Genomic DNA, 22,175 nt, shown 5'->3' on the forward strand with positions numbered 1-22,175 from the left:
ATATCATATATGTGTTTGACTGCTTGTACTAGTCCGGACTAATGCCGAGTTTATAGTGCTAGCCAAGTTGAACACGAATACCCCATTCAGACACCGATTTTGACTCCTAGCCGACCATTCCATGTTTTAGCCCCTTAATGCAAAGAGCCAGGCATGGCAACAACAAGTTCCATCTCTTAACTTCTTTTGGTATAGATACCTCCGGCAAACGCTCTACCACTAGACCATGGGGGCGGTCTGATATAAATGTAACCATGTATATGTAATAATATTCTGTTTCTGAGAATTTAAACTTCTTTTATCTTCCAAGAATGTTAAATGCATGTGTAGCGGCCATAAAATTTCCGAGTCCCTTAATGGGATTCGAATCACAGACCTTCTGAATCGAGGTCGGACGCCTTGTCAACATGACTAAAGAGGTTAACCCCGTCAGCAAGCTGACAAGGTCAGGATATCATCTGTGGGACGACTCCACGCCCTGCTACATACTCCCCCGTCAACCTCCATAGAAACTACACAGGCCGACAACCATCTGCAATCAGTTCTACACGCACGCACGGCTGATCGAGCCACCAATATCGTTACAACATCCACAGATTACAAGTTGGTTCGTCATTACATGATCATATGTTGGATTGTGATCTAATCCTTCATATATTCACAAGACAATAAATAAGATATAAACAAAACAGCCTCGGGGTCTATAGGCTATGAATCCAAGATGTAGTTTATTTAACCTTTAAACAGTGTCATCCAAACAAATACACCTCACTCTCATATTGAGGTTACAGATCGTAACAGTGAGAAGGAACGTCATGTGGCATTCCATTCGCATCCCGAATGCGACAGGCCGTCGCGCAGTAAACTGTACAGGCCCCTAACATGGGTGATATACAGACTTTAAGGAATTGATGGAAGGAGTGAAAATAAACTAAGTTGGAGTACATGTGAAAATAAATGCCGATAATTTACATTGGATTCAGAATATGCTAGAGCGGGGTTCGACGTTTCTCACAACTGAATTTTTGTCTAAAAGAACACGACCGGATTATCTTGGCTGTACAGCTTTCTTCGAGTCATAGATGTAGGTTGAAGTCACTTCTAATTTGCATTATCACATCAGTTTGTGTATTTCAGCATGGCGGTGTGCATTGCGCTTACGTTTGTCAAGCAGCTGTTCTGAGATAGGTATTCTGTACAAGATCATGCTGGCGCACCTGGTTCTTAAACAATGTCTGTGTTCTCTATACTGTAAATCAGTCAGCATATCTGTTTGTCTTCACACGCGGAGAACCAGTTAACCTACTTACCATCTTCGAACCTATAGACTACATCGTATTCAGAACACACATCATCCACATCACACTTGATGCATACAAAGCCTGACAGTGACGACTGTAGTTTCTTAGGACGGCTTCCCGTGAACATCCGGGTTACATTTGGTCTTCAGCAACTCATGCTTGCCTCTATCCGTGAAGATCCGGGTCAGATTTGGTTTTCAGCAACCCATGCTCGCCTCCACCCGTGAAGATCCGGGTCAGATTTGGTCTTCAGCAACCCATGCTTGCCTCCACTCGTGAAGATCCGGGTTACATTTGGTCTTCAGCAACCCATGCGTGCCTCCACCCGTGAAGATCCGGGTCAGATTTGGTTTTCAGCAACCCATGCTCGCCTCCACCCGTGAAGATCCGGGTCAGATTTGGTCTTCAGCAACCCATGCTTGCCTCCACTCGTGAAGATCCGGGTCAGATTTGGTCTTCAGCAACCCATGCGTGCCTCCACCCGTGAAGATCCGGGTCAGATTTGGTCTTCAGCAACCCATGCTTGCCTCCACCCGTGAAGATCCGGGTCAGATTTGGTCTTCAGCAACCCATGCGACTTGGTTGATGCATGTCATCGTATCCTAGCTGCATAGATCGATGCGCGTGATGTCAGTCACTGGATTATCTGGTCCAGACTCGATTATTTACAGAACGCCATCATATAGCTGGAATATTGCTATGTGCGATGTTAAACAACAAACGAACAAATCTGTGACTAGTCGACAGTGTGTCAGCGTACAACGACAGCGTAAGACGTTGGTCATTATGTTAACCACAGGTTTATCTCGATTATCTACAGGCCGTCGTGATAAAGCTAGACTATATTTTGTGCCATCATTGTGGCGTTAAACATAACTCACAGCCCTAACTTGGTGTTATTATATGTTGGGTCTCTCGGCTGATATTGAATAGTGCAACAACCGGCAAAAAACAAACTGACACGTTGATTAGATATTCCCATTAATGCCTTTTACGGTGCAGATTTCGACACGGTAGAAAACACTTGGTTTGCGTTTTGATCGGTTTTGTCCGCGGCTTTTAGTGATGCCATTCAAATTCCCATTTCCGTTAAAGGCGGAATATTTCAATACACATTCAGAATCGCTGTTACTTCACGTTCTGACAGTTAGTTTATAGATAACCTTTATAGTACCCCAATTCATAATTCCAAGCTGGCAATACCGTGTAAGGTTCTTGAGTTTTCTTATTTCTTATATAACAACATTCGCTGACCTGAATAAAATGTTGAACTGGCCAACGTTCCATGCAAGCAGTTCGATCTTACGTGTGATCAATTCTGCATACCATGAAAGATCAAAAAGTGACTGTCTTACGGAAAAAAACTGAGTGAATTTAGTTCGAAGTTCACACGTATTAAGGTTGTAAGAGTTACTTCCCTTCATTGGAACCATGCCAAGAGTCGGTTGTGCTCGCTTTCGCTCTGTCAATTATACGTAACAAAAGTGAGTGAATGCGTGCGTGCATGCGAGCGAGTGAGTGAGTGAGTGAATAGTTTTGCGAAGCTTCAGCAACCTTACATGCATATCGTGATTCGCATGCCACACTAAATATATATTTTTTCCCCTCCGACTCTTTTTGCCTTATCTACATTCGGATGACGTCGGTGCGTCCATATTGTGTATTCCTTGAACCCTGTATAGTATAGATTTTGCAGGCCAAAATACACTTTATAGGATTTTAAGGACTTTTCGTTTTATTGCTGGATTGTCTTTCAAATGAAATAAAAGCAAATACACACACGCGCGCGCGCGCAGGCACACGTGAATGCACGTCTGTCGCTGCATAAGTCAACGCGACGTTAAACCCCATTTCACTTAACCTCACCTCACCTTGGCTCTCGAACCACACCATATTTGTTATAGATTGCTTTATTTTTGTCATTGACGGCTGAAAACAGTTTTCTCCCCTGAAATGCCCGGACCAATGAAGCTGAAAGGACAAAGTTTTGAGCCACGGGATCTGCATACTTTAAGAGCTGAGCAAGTCATGTTCACAAGACTGAGAACTAAACTTTGATTTCAACCATTGCATGTGTGGGACTTATGACACCACTGTTGAGGATAAAATGTGTCAAAAAGGCGGAATTTAGAGGTTTTCAAGAATTTCTTTTAGCATGAATGTCTTGTTCCCTAAAGCTAAATTTCCACGGAGATATACATAAGAACATTACAGACATAAGGTAAAATATTCATCTTGGTTGACGGACTTATGTTTAGATTTTCATTTGGAGTTTTCATTTTCAATCATTCTAGCCATAATTACGAATTTGACCACGTAAGAAGCCGAAAATTTACAAGAGTATGGAAGAAGATAGACAAGATGTCAGCCATTTGAACACGTTTGATAATTGTTATACCCTGTACCAATATTCAAAGTTTTCCTTTAGTTCATATTTTACATTTCCAGTGGGCGAAATGACCCTTATCCTATCTCCTCCTGTGGTCTACTATATCCATGTTTCCACTAAAGACGATTTTGTTTTTATTCCAATGGTTCTGATATAAGATTCAAGCAAAAAACACTCACACTTCAGAATGCTGACATGTTGCGTGAACGATTATGGCTACAAATGGTTTGTTTATACATTTCATTGCAATTGGCTTGGCTTTGCATGTGTTTTTGACGTGTGTCACCGGTGGGGCAGGCTACGCTCACCTTTTCGTGAAAACTGTTATCACTATTTGATAGTAATTCATAGACACATGCTCATGATATAATCGTGATCGTAAATCTTCTCTACTTGTGGCAACGATTGTATATGGATATGGAAAGGGTTTTGATGCTTTTATAGAGATCATGAAGATTTGACACGTGGGTAGTCAGTCACTAGGAGACCATGGCTGTTGTATGAGTCGGATGAGAGGATCGGTTGGTCAGGTGAAGATGAGTGCGTGTTATCGTGCCCCGACCGCTAGTGACATTGCTTGTGTACCGAGTAACACATTTAACTGATCCAGTTACATTACTACCAGGCGGCCGTGAAATAACCGGAATATTGTTGGCTATGGCCCTTTAATATCGTGATGAGTGATCACAGACAATGACTATTGACTGATGCGCTTATTGTGGTAACTGTATATTCGTGGGAACAATTTAAATTTGACAGTTTCTGTCACTCCCGTTTCATACTTACCGTATCTCCTCTTTCAGACACCGGAAATGTCTTGCCGTTTTACAGGTATTTAATAGAAAATGTACGATGTACGTTGTGTCGAGTAATAACACACTGGTTAACTCCTCATAGTTGTGTATTATAGCTATGCACATGGTAGTAGTGTTCCTCCGTCTGGTAGCCATTTTGCATTACAACTAAAGTTGTATTTGTGCATTTATATAGGTATTATTCTTAGTTTTATTGGCTTCCTTTTGAAGCATTCGTAAAATGTACCCCGCAGTGGTCCGACCAAGCATTGCATGGCCGCCACTGTACGCTGCTCATTTGACCCAACTGTTCAAAAGCGAATGTCATAGTCAGCAATATTACAGGTATATCAAGGTAACAGCTTGAGCAAGCAAAAAATAAATATAAAACAATATATCATTTCAAAAAGAATTTATTAGTGGTGTATACTTCAAAAATGCATATTTGATTATCCATAAAAAAATCTAATCTATAGTTTGCATGTATTGACTTATGTCCCTGAGATGTATGATACATTTAGACACAAAACAGTTGTGGTGTTAATGGTTTGGGCAACAAATACCACACAAAGACTTTCATTCACTACTCAGATTACTACTGCAACATCCACATTCTTAGATTGTTTCTTCATCTAGAGAAGTCTCATAAACAAGTTTTCATGTTTTTCTTAATTCTGAAGAACCTGACACATCAGCATCAATGTCTGCCAATATGAATCTGCATAATTTTCTTTTTCAGTGAATTCTTTTTATTGAAACAGATGCCCATATTGATATCTAAAAATGAAAAATATTGAATACAGAATTTCTAAAGCTGTAAAATATTCAATCTGTTCCCCAAATATTATCTTAACGCTTGGAAATAAAGTTTATCATGCTGTCTTTAAAGGTGTATTAGCAATTTACAAGCAGTGTTTCTATTTAATCTTCAATTTCAATAAAACCTACATATCCTGGGACTTGTCAAATACAAATTTAATTTATTATCTTGTGATTTTCAAAGCTTGCTAGTTTTACTCTCTAAGAAAATATAATCGTAAGACATCTCTTAACAGTAACTCTCATCAAAGATTATTAAGAGAATTCTTATGAATAAATTTGACAAAAACAAGCAAAACATATAGTTATCCTCCTCCACTATTACATATTGGAAAATACAGAAATGAAATAAATGCATTGACAGAAAAACATGTCTCCTGGCTATCACACAATTTGCTGGTAATATAATAGATCTAATCTACATTACTAGAATCACTATGTCACAGAGCATACACTGTAGATACAGTAGTGAGAACCCATATGGCCAAACAAGGAGCGAAAACAATAAACACTGACAAACATACACATTTCCGCATAATCATATCTCAATTGAGCATATTTGAGTAGATCTGTACATTTGTTTCAACTGATGATTCATAATTTTGATTTTTAAAACTCTTTTGTAAAAGACAGTCGAGGTGATTGCAAATTATTCTTGAAGTTTAAATACAATGTATAAATTACACAAATGACACTTTCATCAATCAGCTATATCCTTAAATGAAATCATTATCTTACATTTTACCAAAAAACAAGTCAGTTGCTTTGGGTAGAATATTTCTACATTTTCAATTATACTTAATACATCATTTTGACACAGCAATATATTTACAATGGCAGTGATAGGCTTGTATATGCACAGTCTACTACATATGATACCAGCTACAGAACCAACGACTCTTTCACCCGTGATCACATAGAAGTACCTCCCTCATCAGTTAGAAATAACTGATCATAATCACCGGGGGTTATATATAATTGATTCTCATGTTATGGCAAAACTCAAATTCATAAAATAGTACATGGGTATAGACAACATCAGGTTCTTACATCATATTGATAAGGAGTATATCAATATATAATTTGTCATATTCATCACATTTCCTAATAAGCTTGTTTCAGATGTTTAATCTGCATGCGTTGTAGCCTAGGTGGTCACATATCAGTGTTATTGTACAGAGAACAGTGTATAACAGCATTATACAACTATTGGAATAAATGGAATTGTAATACTTGGCTGATCAATAATAATAATAATTGATCCACAATGTTATAAGGCCTATGTTTTCAATCACTTGGTCTGCAGAGTCTTTTCCAAACCTTTTGAAATAGTAATAATATATACATATTTTCAAAAAAATAAATATACTTTTAAATGATTTTTGTAAATACTGCTTGGTTTGGTTAAATGAAGAGAAAGTTAAAAAAAAGGGTGTTTTGGGGAAGGACAAGACTGAGGAGTACTTTTCTCCCTTTATTGACCTTCTTTGAAGAGTTATATTCACTTCTGAAATTGAGAAATATTTAAAAATATTATTTATTTCACAATTGTCAAAATTTGGGTCAGCAGTCCCGTAAGCCAAGCAAATGAAAGATCCTGCCAAAGGCTGAATTGATTTGCCAATGCATCACAATAATTATCTGAATGATACGGTACATGATAACTGATGTTTCAAAATTTTTTTTAATTATTTAAAATCACATTCTCCTCACCATTTTGGTTTTATCCTGAGTGATTGAGAGAATGGTTTTATGCTGTTTAATCATATGAAGTTTATTATTCAGTGTGATCATGCCTTTCTGGCATCTAAAACAACATGAACGATCACATAAAATGATTATTTTGGAAAAAAATCAAGTATTCTTTTCCTTTGCTAAATTCTGACTAAACTTCAACTATCTTACTCCAATTTAGACATTGTGACACATATCACATTGTGACACATATCACATTGTAACACATATCTCATTGTGACACATATCACATTGTGACACATATCTCATTGTGACACATATCACATTGTGACACATATCACATTGTAAACGACTATTGTGATGCATACCGATCTTGGTTTTCGGTGTATCATTTCATCCCTACATTGTAAAGAGGCTGAGATCATGTGGTTTGGTTATGCATCACAATTGAGCACCTTCATCACAATGGGGATCCCCAAATTTCTTATTGCAATGAAACGAGTGACTGAACCCCGTAGGCATGATAACCTAACACATTTACCACAGGGCTAGCACTCAGGTAAAATGTATAAAACATTTTCTTGCAATGAATATATCATTCTGACTTTTAACGAAATGATCTCAATGTCAAACACATTTAAGATTGTAATCCCAGTTCATAGACCTTTGCGGTCCTGTTAAACGTCCAGTGGTATACTGTGAATGAATGTTCCGAAGTCTACAGATACTCCCTTGAAGATATTTGAGAGAAAGAGTCCTAATACAGGTATCGACACAGCATTTATAGCGAAATAAAACTAAACATCTTATCACTATTGAACATGTTCCAACCACATGCAGTAGAATAGTGTCCTCCTTCAAACTTGGTTTTGAAACAAAGTTCGCTATCCAGCTATTTCTTGACTGATATCAGCTAACTACACAGAAAATCACAATTGTCATGCAATGTACAAGGCAGCATAAAAGACAAAGGTTTAAAATGTGACAACAAAACAATGTTAAAACATTAAGTAGTAAAGACCTTTGCATTAACAATTGGGGGTTTAAAGCCAACTGAGATAATCAGATTTTCATCCCATTTCTTCGCATAGAATTTACAAATAGATAATGCATACAAGTTGTAATTATTCCAAAACAATAAGAAAAACATTACAAAAACAAATGTTCCCCATTTCTGACCTGAAGCTGTCACATCTCTATTATATGTTACAAAAGTGAGATTATTGTTTTTTTTCACAATCTCTTACATTGAAACAAAACCAATGAAAACACAAGTATATATCTGATAATATTTTTTTAGATGTACTATCAATGATCGAATAACAATTACTTTAGAAAATAGGATGTAAATCTGAAAATCAGCTCAACGGCTTTTTTAATAACCTAAATTTAGCCACCTGAATATCTAAAGCCACTATTGCTATGTACATAGATTTATTTGCATAAATAGGAAGGTTTTGGGTCTATTTCAACAGTAATAAAACAGTGAGAACTGTTAATCTAACACAGCACTAGAGAGAAGGTTTGCAGAGGGTCTTAAAGGGGTTCTTTCAGGTTTAAGGAAGTTTTTATTGGCCATCTTATCATCATGCAGATGACCATCTTTGACAACCAAGCAAGCTGTCAGGAGTGTTCTATTGATGGATCAAGCATTTTGTCAGAATTGTATGCAAATTCGTAGCAAGCAGCTTATGAGGGATGTTCTACACAGACAAGGAGCTTGTCATGAACTGTTCCCCATGTGACCAGTAACATGCAGTGTGCGATGTATATTGTCCAGGCAGAGAACCCCTTCAAGAAACAGAAACAAACACAACACAGAATACAATAGTAACAGCTGCTGCAGGTATATAAAATCTGAAAGATAAGGGTAAACAGTGTGTCCTAATGTCTCGACCTCTTCTGAAGGAGGAGCTGCCGTAGTGAGTTGGCTTCTTCTCGCAGAGTCGCTACCTGGGCTCTGAGTATTGCGTTTTCCTTCTCCAAGAAACTGGCCCTGATTGCAATTTCATCTTCTCTAGCTTTCCTTGCGTCTCGCGACTTTTTGGCTGCATTGTTGTTGCGTTGTCTTCTTTCAAAGTATTTACCGTCTTTTTGTTCATCTGGAATAGCCTTCTTCTCACTGCGAGGTCGCTTTTGTGAGCCCTGGATGGCTGTGAGGGCTCTTGCTAAGGCAGGTGACGAGGCAGCTGAAATAGTGAAAAGACAAATTAATGAAGTATTTCAGCTGTTGTAACTACAATACTATCTAAGGACCTTTGGCACTCACAAAGTGAGTGAGTGAGTGAGTGAGTGAGTGAGTGAGTGAGTGAGTGAGTGAGTGAGTGAGTGAGTGAGTTCGGATTTACGCCGCTTTTAGCAATATTCCAGCAATATCACGGCGGGGGACACCAGAAATGGGCTTCACACCACAAAGACACAAGGGTGTGGACATGAACAGTTTTACAGACTGGGTCCAAACCATTGTTCATTGTTTCATTTGAGTGGACTAGTTCAAAGTTGTCCTGCAACCTTTCTTGTAGATTGTACTTCTAAAGTGAAAGCTTACAAGTAAGAAAGGGGTTTTTACTCAGGCTTTTGATTTGTGGCTAAAGTCAAAGACAGAAGAATATACTCAAAATGAAACGTTATAATGTCATCAAACCTTAGAGTTATAACACTTAAGGGAGTTCATATTTCTCTGCACACAGCAATACACAAGTTCCAGAAATGGGTGCCGTATGACTCAGTATGATCAGGTTGGTTGGTTGTTTAACGCTGCACTCAGCAATATTCCAGCTATATGACAGCGGTCTGTAAATAATAATTGAGTCGCCTTTTACGGCATGCATGGATTGCTGAAAACCTATTCTACCCCGGATCTTCACGGGTCATAAGTAAGACAATGGTGTCACAACCCAGTAGGATGAAGTAAGACAATGATGTCACAACCCAGTAGGATAAAGTAAAACAATGATGTTACAACCCAGTAGGATGAAGTAAAACAATCATGTCACAACCAAGTATGATGAAGTAAAACAATCATGTCACAACCCAGTAGGATGAAGTAAAACAATCATGTCACAACCCAGTAGGATGAAGTAAAACAATGATGTTACAACCCAGTAGGATGAAGTAGGACAATGATGTTACAACCCAGTAGGATGAAGTAAGACAATGATGTCACAACCCAGTAGGATAAAGTAAGACAATGATGTTACAACCCAGTAGGATGAAGTAAGACAATGATGTCACAACCCAGTAGGATGAAGTAAGACAATGATGTTACAACCCAGTAGGATGAAGTAAAACAATGTTACAACCCAGTAGGATGAAGTAAAACAATGATGTTACAACCCAGTAGGATGAAGTAAGACAATGATGTCACAACCCAGTAGGATGAAGTAGGACAATGATGTTACAACCCAGTAGGATGAAGTAAGACAATGATGTCACAACCCAGTAGGATGAAGTAGGACAATGATGTTACAACCCAGTAGGATGAAGTAAGACAATGATGTTACAACCCAGTAGGATGAAGTAAAACAATGTTACAACCCAGTAGGATGAAGTAAAACAATGTTACAACCCAGAAGGATGAAGTAAGACAATGATGTCACAACCCAGTAGGATGAAGTAAAACAATGGTGTCACAACCAAGTAGGATGAAGTAAGACAATGATGTCACAACCAAGTAGGATGAAGTAAGACAATGATGTCACAACCCAGTAGGATGAAGTAAGACAATGATGTCACAACCCAGTAGGATGAAGTAGGACAATGATGTTACAACCCAGTAGGATGAAGTAAAACAATGATGTTACAACCCAGTAGGATGAAGTAAAACAATGTTACAACCCAGTAGGATGAAGTAAAACAATGATGTCACAACCCAGTAGGATGAAGTAGGACAATGATGTTACAACCCAGTAGGATGAAGTAAAACAATGTTACAACCCAGTAGGATAAGTAAAACAATGATGTCACAACCCAGTAGGATGAAGTAGGACAATGATATTACAACCCAGTAGGATGAAGTAAAACAATGTTACAACCCAGTAGGATGAAGTAAGACAATGATGTTACAACCCAGTAGGATGAAGTAAAACAATGATGTCACAACCCAGTAGGATGAAGTAAGACAATGATGTCACAACCCAGTAGGATGAAGTAAAACAATGGTGTCACAACCAAGTATGATGAGGTAAGACAATGATGTCACAACCCAGTATGATGAGATAGACAATGATGAGGGAGTGAGTGAGTGAGTAAATGAGTTGCGTTTAACGCCGCTTTTAACAGTATTCCAGTTATATCGCGGCATGTCAGCTTAATGTGGGAGGAAAGCCCGAAGTGATGCAGGTCTCAGATGTTTACCACTTCGTTCAAACCCACGAGCACGGGTATGGTGCTGACAAACCTAGAAACATAATTGGGGTGAACCAGGATTCGAACCCACAATCATAGGTTTCTGGCATACCCAAGGGCCGCAACTCTGCACAACGAATCGCAGCGCCTTAGACAACTTGGCCACCCGTGCCCCCAGTATGATGAAGGAAGACAATGGTGTCACAACCAGTATGATGAGGTAAGACAACTGGTGTCACAACCCAGTATGATGAGGTAAGACAACTGGTGTCACAACCAGTATGATGAGGTAAGACAATTGGTGTCACAACCAGTATGATGAGGTAAGACAATGGGTTTCACAACCAGTATGATGAGGTAAGACAATTGGTGTCACAACCAGTATGATGAGGTAAGACAATGGGTTTCACAACCGAGTCTGAGGTAAGACAATTGGTGTCACAACTGAGTATGAAGTAAAACTATGGGTACCAGCACAATGTTTGACATAAGGTGCAACATCAATCCATAAAAACTGTCATGATTTTTCTCTCCTTAGAAATATGTGCATATGATGCAGTGGAACTTTTTTTTATTGAATTCAAACCAGTATCCCTTCCAAAGACCAATAGACCATAGTCTGACATGGTGTTTGTGAGGTTTCTGTGAGGTTTCTGTGATGGAAACCTGCCACCTTACCCACAGCACTACCTTTGTGGATGTAGCTCTAACCCTAGAATGGAGTCTAGTACCTGGCAAATACACAGACTAGTCACATTTTGTCAGGTCTGTGCCTGGTGCCAATAATGTCCGTAGCTGCTAGGATGTTAAAGCCAGTGTAATAGAAGTGGGATAATGTGAAAAGATCCACCTTTTATTTTACCCAGTTCTATTCCAAATGAACACGCCAAGATAATGACCTAGCAGGGGTAGACACCAGGGTTCACCATTCATTTCAGACTATAGTTTTTATTTATTGTGGACTGACCATTTAATATTCCTTATTTAAAACCACGAGCCTGATTGTCGTAAAAGAAAAATACCTTGCAACAAAGTCATTTTTGTGGCAGGCAAATTTGTTTTTTTTCAATAGTCAGAAGCATTATTATTTTTTTTAAGATGGGGACAATTTTATTTTTCGAAAAAATCCCAGCCATAAACCTGAATATAAAATGGTTTGTCCATAACTTTACTTCAATTTTGGACTTTCAAGTCAAGATTTGCAATTAAGGAGGCCATGTTGACTTGCAGGACTCAATATTAGGAACTTGTTTTAAGTTGCACCAGGTGCATGTTGACATGAAAAGATAGTTACACCAGACAAAACCATGTTGCACCCTGGCCCCATAAATTTATCAAAGATGCATTAACTAGTCTGAATAAGTAAAACCTCAGATCTCTGATGACTGTACTTGTTATAAATTACACATAACACAGGGGTTAGTGATGTAGTATCCTATATAAAGCTTAGAGGTACTGAGCTTGTTCAAAGATTGATGTTGTGTGGACAAGTCGGGGTTAGACAACACAAACATTGGAATTTTAAGGTGATGCCAACCATGCAGAGATAGAGAATCTCACCTGAGTGTCTTTTGATATCAAATATATCAACACGAGTTGATAAAAGTGGGTTAACTCCCTGGCTTGCCAAGTAGATATCGCTTGATCTCACCCAAGCCAGTTTTGGATGATAAATAAATATCAGGGTGCTGTTTTACAAAACAACCTTAGCACTGCGACTGCCGTAAGTCTATGTTAAGGTATGGGAGTTATGATCACCGTAGTGCTAAGATCGGTTTGTACAATGGCACCCAGGTTGCAGTTTTCAGTAATAGGTTGCACCGCTGCACGTTTTACATAGTTAAATCGAGACTTATGTGTAGCAGTGGTGGGATATAACCATCTCAAACCATGGTACTAGCAATCTGGTAACATGTGGAGTACTTCCCTATGTTACGACAGTGATCTAACTTTGTTGTAAGAGCTAGAGTAATGACTACCACCAGCTTACGAACTAGCAAGAGTTGTACCACAAGGTCCTAGGCTGTTTACATCATGCCAGTAATGTGTTATTGCACGAACATTGACGACACACTGGGTCTGATCCAGTAAAGTACCAGTCACTTCATGCTCTATCTCACTCTCATTTCATCAATTACACAAAGAGAAATGGCCCTTGCTCGACATTAGAGTAATAAATAATGGGGGCTAACTCAAATGAAACCAGCTTTTATGCCTTAATGATAGACTTACACCCATCAACAGGGAGGTATTGGAAAACTACTTAACAAGGAGGCAATTTCTTTCAAGTGTCCAATCAAAACCTTACTATCAACATGCTCTGTTTGCTTACATTACAAGGTCAAAAGCTTATAACTGGTCATTAGATTCCCTATAAATCTCAGAGTGTCAGAAATCCAGTAATAGCTGGCCATTAAATTCAGGGGCCAGAGCAGCTCAGCGTAAGCTGACCATCACAATGGACTGGTAAAAAGATCTGGTCAGTGTTTGTAGATGGCCAGGTCACTGTGACCTAATGGTCTAGGTGTAATTCATTGTAGTTTGTGTAAACATACTTCTGTGAGGGTTGCGAAGGGTGGGTCATGTAGTGCTATATTGTTTAAGTAGGATTTAGAGACACCGGATACGTGGATTTTGACTTCTTTTTCTTTTTACACATCTGGAATGTGCCTTGAAGTACCCTGGAAACATTGTTTATTAATAATATACAAGTTGAAATCCTCATATTGTGCGTCTTTATGAGTGAGTGAGTGAGTGAGTGAGTGTGAGAAAACATTGAACAAGTATGTTTTATGACGCTTTTAGCAATATTCAAGCAATATCACGGCAGGGGTCACCAGAAATGGGCTTCACACATTGTGCCCATGTGGGGAATTGAACCTGGGTCTTCAGCATGACAACCTAACCCCATCGCCCTGTGTGTCTTTATGAACTAACAACTTCAAAATGCCTAAATAGGATTGGCAGCATTGAAAAGACTGTTTGAGCTGGCACTATCAAGAAAACGGTCATAGAAATATTTACTTTTATTTTCCAAGCAAATGAATTCTGATTACCGAAAGTGATTTAACAAGCATTTTATAAAAGGACACAGAAAATATCTGAAATACTAACATCGTTGCACATCTGAGTCATTTTGAGATGTAATTCCAATCTGTGTCAAAGGGCTATGAGTGCTCCAGATTTGTCTATGGTAATGGGGTGCGTTCTAACTTGTGTCTAAGGTAATTCACCTCAATGGAGAGAATGCGTTCCAGGGCCAACTTCTGTCCCCAGGAGTTCACACAATATGGCTGCCTGACAAAGTTACAATCAAATATTCTATCACTGTATGAACAACCGAGGTTTATAGTCATTAAACTTTGAAATTACACCGATCTTGTCTGCTTTTATAACAATGGTATTGGGCCATTGGAATTATTTTTTTTAATAAAAAGGATCTGGTTTGGTCAAAAGGAAATGTCAATTTTTTGAAGTTGTGGAAAACCATGAAATATTAGTAGTTCAGAAACGTTTCAAATGACTTACAATAAGCTTTTTTCTTTCCGGCATGTTTTGAACTTTGGACATGATAAATACAAATAGATCACACAATAATCAGACACATAGATAAGTAAAATAAAAACAAGTGGAATGGTCACCTTTTTTACAAATTTAAAGAGTAAAAATCTTTCTTTGGCCAAGTCCATGACCAAGGTGAATTTTTACATTTTCAAAATCTTTCAGAATCTCTCATTGTAGCCTAAAGTTCTTATACTTATGAACATGAATGAAAAAATACCAATTCTCTAAACATCTTATCCCTAATAAGACTTCATGGTCTTGACATTTCATAAGGATTGACACATCTCAGACTGTCCCATCAGGATGACAAATCTCCAACAGAGTTGAGTCCACTCCCTCTGGACCCTCTCCTTTTAACACATCTGTATATTTCACTCAATGCTCTGTAAGAAATTCCAGGATGGATAAGCTCCATGGCCCTGGGTCAATGATGGCTAGTGATGAAAAGTAAAGGTCAAACAACCTGACCCTGGCGCAGCCCCCTCCTGGACAAAGCCTTCATCAGGATATACAAACTATGGGCAGATGGTTAGCCCATCCCCTTGACCTCCGACCCTCAAGGCCATGCTGGCATATTGTACCAATACACTCCAGTGGGCAAGTTTAATAGTCATTGAGGAAACATGCATAATTGGTAATTAACTAGGTGTGTTTTATTGTGCTGTTGCGGAAGTTACAATGATGCTAAATGAATTGCAACCACCTTGCAATCAACATAGACACACTTTAAACTATTTACATTTATTGAAGAGAATTTATGGATGTTAACTTCTTTATTATGAGAGACACAGGTGTTGAGGAAACAAGCTTAATTGGTAATTAACTCGGTATGTCCCTCATGATAAAGAAGTTGACATCCAGAAACTCTTCCTTCTGTGTATCAATTCTAAATGCCATTCCAGGACTTATTTATATTTAGTACCCCACGTTTCATATTACACATTTCTAGATCTCTGCTTTCTTGTCTTTGACCATCAAATTAACTGTAGAAATTGAAGTAAATTACTGCAGATTTTGATAAAGAACTTTTTATTTTAAAATAAGATCCTCATGTGGCCAAGACATTTTCCCTTCTAGTTGTACATAATGTCTTAGATGATGTGACATGATGCAGGTGGGGAAAAGTATGAGTGTGTGAGTGAGTTTGGTTTAACAGTGCTTTTAAAAGTATTCCAGTTATATCGTGCCATGTCAGCTTAATGTGGGAGAAAAACCCGAAGTGATACAGGTCTCAGATTGTAGCATCACACAGACATTGTAAATACTCAGATGATGGCTTGATTTTCAGAGAATTTTTTATTTTATTTAATCAGTGAATGAGATGTTTTGCAGTTGTTCATGTGATTTGAGAAAAAAATATGAATATTTCTTAAGCATCGAAAACCCTTAACACAGGGTATATATCAAACAAAGACACATTCAAATCAAGCATAGTTTGGTTCATAGGGGCACCATTCAAAATAATTGTTCTTCCTTTCCACAAATCACATGGAAAAGAACAGGTTCATCCAATAAAAGGAGTTTTTGTCTGAACATATTCTTTTATGATATTATAGAGGTATATTTCTGTGACTAGAAACTAAATAGAAATAGAGCTCAATACAAGTAGTCATGACCAAATGTATAAACATCCTCTGGAAGTTAATGATGTTGACCACCTACGGAGTAAACCACAGTAGTGGAGATTCTATCAAGCCCCTGTGGTTATACGGAAGGAGACAGAGAGGGCACTTCTCATCTCCCAATCGCCTATTTCCATGTTTCCAACATTTCACTCTCTTTTTTTTTTTATTCTGGATTCTATCTCTCATAATAACATTTCTTAGTATGATATGAGCAATGAGTTGTGGTAGCAAATTCAGACAAGTGACACCAAGTATCAAATTCTCAAGGTGAGATAATCCCTTAACCTTTTGCATTCATTATTGGCAGGAAGATTGGTTGTTTTGTTTGTTGTTGAACGCCGCACTCAGCAATATTCCAGCTATATGACAGCGGTCAGTAAATAATCGAGTCTGGACCAGACAATCCAGTGATTGATATCATGAGCATCGATCCACGCAATTGGGATCGATGACATGTATCAACCAAGTCAGCGAGCCTGACCATCCGATCCCGTTAGTCGCCTTTTACGACAAGCATAATCACCTTATATGGCAAGCATGGGTTGCTGAAGACCTATTCTACCCCAGAATCTTCACGGGTCGGGAGGAAGATGGGTGATAGCAGACAGAATAAACTGTCCCAAAGAACCCAGTTCTTTAGGAGCCATAAAAAACAAGCCCTGCAAAAAGAACTCCCTTCACCCCCAACCTCCCTCCCCTCAGAAGAAACCACCGTCCTCCACCACCCGAAGACACACACATAAGTAACTCAGGAGACACCTCCCTCCACCCCACAAGTAACCCAGAAGACACCTCCCACCCCGAAGTAACTCAGAAGACACCCCCCACCCCTAAGTATCACAGAAGACACCTCCCAGCCCAAAGTAACTCAGAAGACACCCCCCACCCACCCCTAAGCTACACAGAAGACACCTCCCACCCCTCAGTAACTCAGAAGACACCTCCCACCCCTAAGTAACTCAGAAGACACCGCCCACCCCTAAGCAACACAAAAGACACCTCCCAGCCTTAAGTAACTCAGAAGACAAGTCCCGCCCCTAAGTAACTAAGAAGACACCTCCCACCCCTAAGTAACTCAGAAGACACCTCCCACCCCTAAGTAACTCAGAAGACACCTCCCTACACCCTTAACTAACTCAGAAGGCATCATCTCCATTCTTATGTAGCCCCTTCCTTCCACCCCCTGGCTAGCACCATTGTTTCTCCAATCCCCCATGAAACAGGACAGAGTCCATCATCCCCCACAACTTGTATGAGTGAAGACAGGGCCAGGGCCATCTCCCCCTCCTACCCCTGTAGCTGTACAAACACCATCAGAGGAGGTAACATCCGTGTTATTGTAAGATGACCTCCACTGATCTGGTGAGCTAACCTGCAGGAAGCTGGTGAAGGATCTGACCCTCATAATGCACAGGCCAGGGACCTTCAGAGGAAATGGGCAAAAGATTGTTGCTTGATAAAGTTGGATGCAAAACATCCTTGCATAAACTAAGAGCAGGCTGAGATATAATATATTCTGACATTAATGGCACACGAGTCCATGTTGATGGCCTGTGATTTCATTTGATTTGTTTGTTTGGTGCTTAACCCTGCACTCAACAATATTTCAGCTATATGATGGTGGTCTGTAACTAATCTAGTCTGACATCATTGATCATGAACATCTATCTACGCAATTGGGTTACCATAGCATGCATCAACCAAGTCAGCAAGCCTGACCATGTCCCGTTAGTTGCCCATTACGACAAACATAGTCCCCTTTTACAGCAAGTATGGGTTGCAGAAGGCCCGTTCTCTACCAGGATCTTCACAGGTCCTCTGATTTCAGAAGGGTGATTATGTACCATTATCTTTGGAGCACGACATCATCCATGGTTCATAAACCACCTCCCAATTTCAGAGAGTGAATAAATAAAGTAATCTCACACAGACACAGTGTTATAGCTCTCCCATAATTTGCAAGAATAGCTCCTATGATCAACAAGGCATAACTGTAAGCTGGAGATTAACTTATATTATGTTGATAATTTGGTACAGTTTCATGAAATCGATGCCAATTACTATGCCAGGGCATTAATTCAGAAAGCTAGAAAGAGAACAGTCGATCACCTTAGTTTTGTTCTATGAATAATTTGAGGAATGAATGTATCATATAATGTTTCTTATGTAAAAATTTTCTAAATGTTACGGGGGCAGTGGAGTAGCCTAGTTGTTAAAGCATCGGTTTGTGACGTTGAAGGCCTGGGTTCGATTCTCCACATTGGTATTATGTGTGAAGCCCATTTTCTGGTGTTCCCCACTGTGATATTGCTGGAATATTGCCCAAAGTGGCATAAAACCACTCACCTACCCACTCACTCACTCAATCTAGGATTACATGTATGTTTTCATATACTGATTGTGTTGATGTCTACACAATTGCCTCTATTCCCTACTTGCATTTTTTTGTACAATAAATATATCTGATCTTATCTTATAGCTGTGTGGCATTACTTTATGCTTTTTGTAAGTCACAATCACTGGAAGATGAAGACAAATCCCTCTCACTTGTGTTGGTGAGGGATTAACCAATACATTCCTCAAGGACACAATATGATGAAATATGACATATGCATACATGTATATTGCCTAATATTTCCTCCATGATCCATATACATAATGGCATCATCGGGATATATAGTGTTATTCAATGGCTAAATAGGATATAAGTGTTATTCAACAAGCTTGTGGGATATTTTTTATTATTCAATACTTATATAAAGTGAGAGCATAGTCAAGGAGTGAATGCCCTACTGGCTGTCAGTGTCACTACTGTAACTGACAAGCTTGAGCTCCGTAGCAAGATTTGTCAAAAGCACTAGTGTCAGTAGCAGCCTGCACTGTAGCATGTATAGCACTGAAATTGACATCTGTAGATTACATAAACATACACAACATTAGAAATGATCACATGACAACATAAAGGTTACTGACATGAGAATCAGCAGTAATTCATGACAGAAATACCTTTTAGGGATTTATCTATGATTACAACATGTACAAACCAAGTGCCCTTCGGTAAATTTGGAAATGAATATTGTTATTTTTTTTCTAAGTTAATACTTTTTTTTATATCAATGGTAGCTTAATATATATATATATATATATATATATATATTAACATTGTAAATTCAAGCATTAAAGTTTCTTTGCCTTTAATGGTCAGTGAACTGGAATGCAAATCACCTTGACCAAGCCATCACATTAGTTACTACTGTATTAGCATGATTCGGGAAATATTTAATTCACATTTGGGAATTTTTACTGACAATTGCTGCAGACTTGGGGTCAAATATCAGCCTGTGAGGTCTAAATAAATCCCTGGCTTCTGACATATTTTATCTATGATGAGGTGGCATGTTGTAACAATTCAGTCAGAGACACAAAAACCCTTGAAAAATAATGACTTCTGCAAATACCTTCATAACCAATGAGTGGAGGCAAGCATATACTGTGGTTTTATACACTGTGTACGTGTTGATTCACAGAGCAGCAGTGTCACAACAGGTGAATGGAACTGGTAGTCAAATGCAACTTAGAGACAGAGGTTTGGTCTGTGGTGTGACAAATGATGAGTCTGGACAAGAGAATCCAGTGATCGATATCATGAGAATTTATCCATGCGATGTGTTGACATGCATCAACCAAGTCAAAGTCAGGGATTCTGACCACCTACCGGTAATTGCATTTCACACGAATATGAACATATGAACATAGGCAGATTCATGGATGGGGTGGGGGTGGAAATTGGCTTTGGGTCCAGGAGGTCCGGATCCCTTTTGAAAACCAAATGTTGAAGGCAGTAAAATTACCAGAGAGAGGATTTTGCTATATTGCACCCTCCCCTTTAAAAATGCTTGATCCTCAATTGTACCTAGGATCATCTTTGAAAGCTATGTTATGTCAACTTAATTTATATACAGGTTTTAGGGGTGGACAGGTGGCCTAGTGGTTAAAGCGTTTGCTTGTCACAGCAAAGACTGGGTTATATTCCCGACATGGGTACAATGTGTGAAGTCCATTACTGGTGTCCTCCGCCATGATATTGCTGGATTATTGCTAAAAGCGGTGTAAAACCATACCCACTCACTATATACAGGTTTACTTTCAAGATTTGAATAAAAACATGTTTTTAAAAGTTTTAAATAAGTCTACACAAAATGTTTTAACAAAAATGTGAAAACATGGCCTATAAAGGTGGTGTGAATGACCCACTGCAGTCATCATCCTGTCAATACTGTGTAACACCTATATCTACTGTGCCAATCACCTAGCTAGTGATGGGTGGCCAGACATGGCTTCAGGCTACCTGTGTCTTGTGCTGAAGTCAATGTCCTCCATGGCCACTGGACCATGTCCACTACTACTATGTGGGAAAGAACAGTTAGTGTCAGTCAATGCTTTCTGAAGGAAGTAAATCTGAAGCTTGTGCAGAGTTATGTAACAGTTGATTACACACATCTTTTTTTCAATGGGTATTGTTAGAGCAAATGTTTGTTGTTTAACACTGTACTCGGCAATATTCAAGCTGTCTGTAAATAATTGAGTTTGGACCAGACAATCCAGCAATTGGATAGAGCAAATGAGTATGAAAGTATCAATCTCGGTTTCTTGTTGAATTGTTCAATTCTTGAGTGAGTGAGTGAGTGAGTTGGGCATAACACTGTTGTCCAAATACATTGTTTCCCCTTCAAAATTTAGGTTAAGCTCAAACAAAAAACAAAATTGGGCTTATCAAAAGTGAAAATTTCTGTAATTCTATCTTAATTAGATTATACATGATAACTGAATTGTATTCTTGGCATTTTGAAATGTGTCAAATGTGTCAAGATCCTTAATTAATCAAATTTAAGCATGTTTAGTAAAAAAATTAATCTTACAAAAACATACTTAAATTGGACATGTTTGAAAATGCCAAGAAGAAAATCCATGTTACCCTTTTAATGATTTCCTTCCCAACCTAACTCTATCACAGCCACAAATTTCACAAGACAAGAATCTGACATCAGATAATGATTTCATGCCTTAAGGCAAACCAAACATCTTCAGCCAATGTCAACAACCTGCCTGGCCAGTGAAGCATGTCCACTAATTGAGGGCAATAATTGAGATGCTCTGATCAGTTCATCAGAGATTCCTCTATGTCAAACATACTGAAGCTGATGAGATAATCTCACAGGCTAATTGAACTAATCAGTAGTGGTGGCCCTGGTCTGGAAGGCTAACACCAAAAATTTGGTATTACTATTGCAGGCAACAAGTCAGATATCATATTCGACGTAATAAGCGCCCATGGCGACATTTGCTAAGATATTGGCTAATGAACAATCCCAATTAGGACCCCTTCTGATTGATCAATGTACACAAGACTTATTTATTCAGATATAATAAGCACTCAGGTGTTATATGCACCCTTAATTATGGGCTGGATATATATATCTGTCGTACGGAAACATTTCAGGATAAACCAAGAAATTTATCTTTCAACTGTTTTTTTGTCACCAAAATAATATTCTAATAAGAGCCCCCTACTTCTAATTTTGAGAGCACCCTGGGCTCTTATTACTAAACTTAACATAAACATAACGTAACAATGTTTCAA

General features: G+C 38.7%; 1 protein-coding gene across 1 annotated transcript in view; it reads right to left on the reverse strand.

Moving 5' to 3' along the window:
* Positions 1 to 8,882: 8,882 nt before the first annotated feature.
* Positions 8,883 to 22,175, reverse strand: part of LOC139463492 (D site-binding protein-like) — a 48,949-nt gene continuing 35,656 nt past the window's right edge. Inside the window, exon 4 of the mRNA XM_071244763.1 lies at positions 8,883 to 9,187. Coding sequence (XP_071100864.1) covers positions 8,883 to 9,187 — 305 coding nt within the window. The remainder of the gene's footprint in view (positions 9,188 to 22,175) is intronic.

The sequence above is a fragment of the Haliotis cracherodii genome, unplaced genomic scaffold (genome assembly GCF_022045235.1).
Source record: "Haliotis cracherodii isolate W230 unplaced genomic scaffold, xgHalCrac1.p SCAF_16, whole genome shotgun sequence".
Taxonomy (NCBI): domain Eukaryota; kingdom Metazoa; phylum Mollusca; class Gastropoda; order Lepetellida; family Haliotidae; genus Haliotis; species Haliotis cracherodii.